Genomic DNA, 1419 nt, shown 5'->3' with positions numbered 1-1419 from the left:
ATAGGCCCAAAGTAGAAGATAACAGCCCACTTAAAAGGCGGCTGGTTAAAGATAAGGGGACTCACCCACAAAAGATAAGATAAGATAACAAACTTATCTCAAGGGAGGTCACTCCACACTACTATAAATACACTAGAGCACCTATGTATAACTCATACTCCGATTCTACACAGAAAACCTACTCAAAGCCCGTGCTAACTTAAGCATTGGAGTCTCTTGCAGGTACCACCACCCTCTGGTGATCAAGGATCAGCAACATCTCAAGGATCAGCAAGTCAGACGCAAACAGCTCCAACCACAACAGCAGATCTCCTCCGAGATCGACCTTCAGTTTCAGGTAACCCTCGGAACAGACAGGCAGAAGCAGAGAAGCTTCAAAAACAAATGACGTGGGTATTTTGCACTTATTGGCATTTGATACTTGTGCCTATTTCTTAATTTCAGTCCATTTTAAAATATAGATGGATGGTAATGCATGAGCTGATGGTGACATGGACAATGATGAGGGTCGTAATAAATCATCAAAGGTTTTTATTATCCCATTCTTATATTTTTCCATTATCTACATGGAAACTCTTTTCATTAATATTTAGTAAGCTGCAGGTGAACAAGGAAGAGGATGACAAGATGAGGACAAATGTAGCAAATGTTGCTGCTAGTGCTGCTGTTGGGGGAGACGACATGCTCTCAAAGTGGCAACCTATGGCCGAGCAAGCCAGGCAGAAACGTGAAGGCGTGGACACGTCATCTGGTTCTCAACCAGCTAAAGATGTAGGTCGCAAATCTTCTGCATCTGGGAAAAGTACTAAAGATAATCACGAAGGGGACAAAAAAGGTTCTACTAATTTTACAACTTCAGGTGAGTTTTCTCTTAAACCGTTTTTTTCTGTCATTTCAGTTGTCAAATAATTCAACTGCAAGATGGATGTAAACTTTAGATATAATATTAAGTATTCACCAAACTGACATCCTAAAACTATATCTTAAGTTGTGGATGAAAATGCGGCTTTGTTGTTGGATTGAACTCTAATAGAATTATATTATCTTGAAGGGAATATGATAACTAAATATTAATGAAAAGAGTTTCCATGTTCTCTTTTTATATTATTTAAGGTGGACATGTTGGTGAATATTACAGTTTCTTGTTCAATAGCAAGGTTGATATTTCTTTTTGACATGAAACTAACAAGGGCAATCATAAATCTTTTGAATCACATTGTTATACTTCTGTATTTAACTATGGCCTGTTTCACTGAGGCAGATAATAGAAGGTTCTTCAGTCTATGCCAGCGCTATAGCCAACAGGGTGATTGATGTTATAGACACTCAGTATGCAGCAGCAGTTCCACATACAAGTAGCTATTAGGTTAAGGGGGATAACAGTTTCAAGTTCAGGCACCAAAGTTCAAGAAACTAGTT

The 1419-nt window shown here is 38.5% G+C and overlaps 1 protein-coding gene across 1 annotated transcript; it reads left to right on the top strand.

Annotated features, from left to right (window-relative positions):
• On the top strand, positions 353–956 carry LOC110264611 (transcription initiation factor TFIID subunit 4b-like). The gene is made up of 2 exons (XM_021106729.1): positions 353–389; positions 594–956. Exons 1-2 carry the CDS (start codon positions 385–387, stop codon positions 907–909), a joined length of 321 nt encoding a protein of 106 aa, XP_020962388.1. The 5' UTR covers positions 353–384; the 3' UTR covers positions 910–956.

The sequence above is a fragment of the Arachis ipaensis genome, chromosome B07 (assembly GCF_000816755.2).
Source record: "Arachis ipaensis cultivar K30076 chromosome B07, Araip1.1, whole genome shotgun sequence".
NCBI classification, from domain to species: domain Eukaryota; kingdom Viridiplantae; phylum Streptophyta; class Magnoliopsida; order Fabales; family Fabaceae; genus Arachis; species Arachis ipaensis.
This window is presented reverse-complemented; position numbering and strand designations above follow the sequence as displayed.